The following is a 3314-nucleotide window of genomic DNA, read 5'->3' as shown; positions in this document are numbered from 1 at the left end:
AAATGTATAGATGGTAAAATATATGGAATGTTCCAAGACTGCACCCAATGTCATTAAAATATATATATAAAAAACTTTTGAAAGTAAAGAAAAATTATGGTTAATTATTATAATTTTTTAGTAACTTAATTAATAATTATTTTTTATTGTTAATTAAATATTTAACTTTTAATATTTATTTAATGTAGATGGTAATCTTATATTCAGCTCATTTCAATTGTAAATCTATATAATGAAATAAAGATATGAAAATTTTAAATAAGATTAATGTTAGAATATAGTATTTCTTTTTTTTAAATTTGTTTATGTACAACATGGTAGTCTGCCATTTTTATGCACAATGGCATGATTGATCCAATTTTTGTGAGCAAAATACCAAAGAGTCAAAATGCGATGGGAGGGACAGTATGATTCTTAAAATATTTTCACTGTCTCTTCTACGAACTTACATTTTTACTTACTTTTATCTTTAAACTATCTATTTATATATAATAGAAAGTGTAATGTTTTCTTAAAACTATCTATTTATACATAAAAGAAAGTGTAATGTTTTCTTATTAAGATGGACGTAGAATACTTGTAATTGTAAAATTCTTCTAATATTAATTAAAAGTAGTTGAACAAAATATTGTAATTGAGTTGTAACTAAAAACCCCCCTATAAATAGTAAAGAAGTAAGTTTTAATTATAAAACAAGAATTAATATAACATTTTTTTCTATAATTTTTCTTCTAAAATTGTTTTAAGACATTTAAAATTAGATGAAAACACTTTTGCTACAATTAGAAAAATAAAATAAATAAACTTGCCATTCATTTTCAGACCAACAATTTTTGTAATTTTCCTATTTAGTTTTGCCGAATTTTTTTTAATATGATATCTAACTATCATTCATTATATACTAAAACATAAATTCAATGATCATGATAACATTGCCTCTAGAATTCAAGTCCTCTTTTAATAGATCAAATAAATAGTTTTTAATTAAAAAAAAATGAACGTGTAGTATAACATTATTACATAATCATACATGTATTGAAATATTGATTTTTTTATTAATATAAGTGTTACTACTTTATCTTTTCTCATTCTGGAAAAAACCAAATCTTTACACGTATAATATATATTTACGTTACATATTTTTATCATTTCGTGTATTTTTTTTTAATTTATTTTTAAAATTTTGTGAAGAAAACTGTGATTTTCTTTTGCTCTGTGAAAGCTTTTCCTTTAGGACTGAAAATCAGTAACTTTTAAGCAGCATTGCAATTGCATTTGCATCATGAAGTGTGTTAGAGATTCAAGTAAAAGTAAGAACAGATTGAAGTAAAAATAAGAACTGGATTACACACTAGTTTTAGTAGCATACTCTCCAGACATAGACTACCCTTAGTGCCGGTTGAAAATGAAAAGATAATTACAGGGAAAGACAATAAAAGAAAGAGGCAAAGCTTAGGTTGATCTGAGATGGTTGTAAAACAAGTAGTGGTGCTAGAAATAACTAAAGGGACTCAAGGTTTTCTTCTAACATAAGGGAAGGTGTTGGAGCTACTACTCTCTTCATTCTCATCTGATTCGTGGGTAATTCCACTGCCGGCAGAAGATGAGCAATCAGTCTTGTTCTGCGCCAAAAAGTCATAAAAAACCATCTTCAACTTCCCCACCTTCCGGTTATCCACTCTGCCTCTCAAACTCTCCATCTCCTTCTCCTCCCCGTTTCTACAACCACTTCTCCTCTTCAAAAATATGCGACACAGAACCCAGTTTTCCATGGGAACCTGAATACACAAACAAACCAAAAATATTGTATGAATAATTAATGCGTGCGCGAGGATAATTGTGAGTTAATTTGCTCTCTCCGAATCCTGACCTGAGACGGAGGGTTAAGGAGGCGATACTCATGCATGATCCAATCGGTTCTGGATCCATGAGGTGGCTTTCCTCTGTAGAAAACAAGTGTCTTCTTCATTCCCACTACTTGGTTCCCTTTTGAAGTTAAAATTTGTTTGTCCAACCCAGTGGCCTTCCAGTAACCTGAACTGGTGGCTCTGTTGGAGCGGTTGCCGTTGGGATATTTGGGCTCTTTGGTGCTGAAGAAGTACCTCTCTTTCTCTAAATCACCTAAACACACCATCCACAAGGCATTGCAATTAGACTTAATTAGTTAAGAAGAAGAGAGAGGAGAAGAAGGGAATTATGGAAACCTGGCAAATCCCAAGGATCAGACTTGCAAACATCAAACTCAGGAATGACGGAGGCTGGCAAAGGGAAGGAGAAAACCTTCCGCTTTAAGTATTGCACAACCAATTCCTCGTCGGTTGGGTGGAAACGGAAGCCCGGAGGCAATCTGAGCTCCCCATTTTTGACAAAATTCAGTTTCTCCATTCGACCACGCCCTACTTCTTCTCTGTATATGTTTAGGAATATAGTGAGAATAGCTCTGTGTGTCCGACTAGAGCAGAGTAGGAAAGTTGGGTGGGTGACAATTGAAGCACTCGTGGGGGTTCTTATAAGTCCATTAAAGCGTTGAGGAAAATAAAGAAAGGGGCTGAAGAAGAAGGGGAAAGGAAAGAAGAAAAAGGAGGGAAAAGGGGGTTATTATTATTGGATAAAGAAAGCAAAAGGGTATGGAGTAAGATGCAGTGTGGCTTCTTTTATAGAAATGGGTCTGACAGGAAGGAAGGAGAAGAATAAGACGACACATTTTGCGTAAACCAGACTCAACCTTTCTTTTACTTTGACGTTATATTAACTGTGGTTTAAGGTTTTATTATTATTATTATTATTATTTTGGTTTGTTCGTGAGAAAAGTTCGTGAGACCAGAGTGGCTGCGGCTGCGGCTGCTAATAAGAAAACAAAGCCTAGTTCCGTCGACCTCTTGTTCCTTGTGTTGTGATTGGAAGAGAATTCCGTTGGGTTTATCCAAAACAAGCACTCCTCGGTCCCTTCCTTGGATAAAACAAAACAAGTTCTCCATTTTTTCTTGGAAACAAAATTTGTCTTGAGTTTACTAAATTTTGATTTTGGTGGTTTTACTGTTGAAGTGAAATGAAGAGGTGCATGAAGTGAGGTTTTGTGATGGGGTACAGCTGGAGGTGACCCAAGGCAAGACAAAGAGGCTATATCAGTGGCATGGCACTGATTTGATGAAAGTACACAACTAACCCTCTCCCTCTCTCACACTAACTTGTTTCTATTTCTGTTCTATCCCTCAACGGGGAGCAAACCAATATCAATGAATACAGGAAACTCAACTCTTTTGGTTTTGTTTTGTTTTGTTAGTTACTAACTTCTTCACACTTCAGACGCATCC

General features: G+C 33.8%; 1 protein-coding gene across 1 annotated transcript; it reads right to left on the bottom strand.

Moving 5' to 3' along the window:
- Nucleotides 1-1299: 1299 nt before the first annotated feature.
- On the bottom strand, nucleotides 1300-2655 carry LOC106759562 (NAC domain-containing protein 83). Its single transcript, XM_014642786.2, has 3 exons — nucleotides 2205-2655; nucleotides 1871-2121; nucleotides 1300-1778 (listed from the first exon to the last, which is right to left on the bottom strand). The coding sequence occupies exons 1-3, from the start codon at nucleotides 2383-2385 to the stop codon at nucleotides 1512-1514; spliced, it is 699 nt and encodes a 232-aa protein (XP_014498272.1). The 5' UTR covers nucleotides 2386-2655; the 3' UTR covers nucleotides 1300-1511.
- Between the last annotated feature and the right edge of the window lie 659 nt (nucleotides 2656-3314).

This window comes from Vigna radiata, chromosome 4 (genome assembly GCF_000741045.1).
Source record: "Vigna radiata var. radiata cultivar VC1973A chromosome 4, Vradiata_ver6, whole genome shotgun sequence".
In the NCBI taxonomy this organism is placed as follows: domain Eukaryota; kingdom Viridiplantae; phylum Streptophyta; class Magnoliopsida; order Fabales; family Fabaceae; genus Vigna; species Vigna radiata.
The sequence above is the reverse complement of the archived record's forward strand: the minus strand, read 5'-3'. Positions and strand labels throughout refer to the sequence as shown.

Coding starts and splice junctions, on each gene's coding strand:
- LOC106759562 (XM_014642786.2), bottom strand. CDS start 2,385: ATGGAGAAACTGAATTTTGTCAAAAATGGGGAGCTCAGATTGCCTCCG. Junction 2,122..2,204: donor TGATCCTTGGGATTTGCCAG/GTTTCCATAATT, acceptor TGGTGTGTTTAG/GTGATTTAGAGAAAGAGAGG. Junction 1,779..1,870: donor TCCTTAACCCTCCGTCTCAG/GTCAGGATTCGG, acceptor TTGTGTATTCAG/GTTCCCATGGAAAACTGGGT.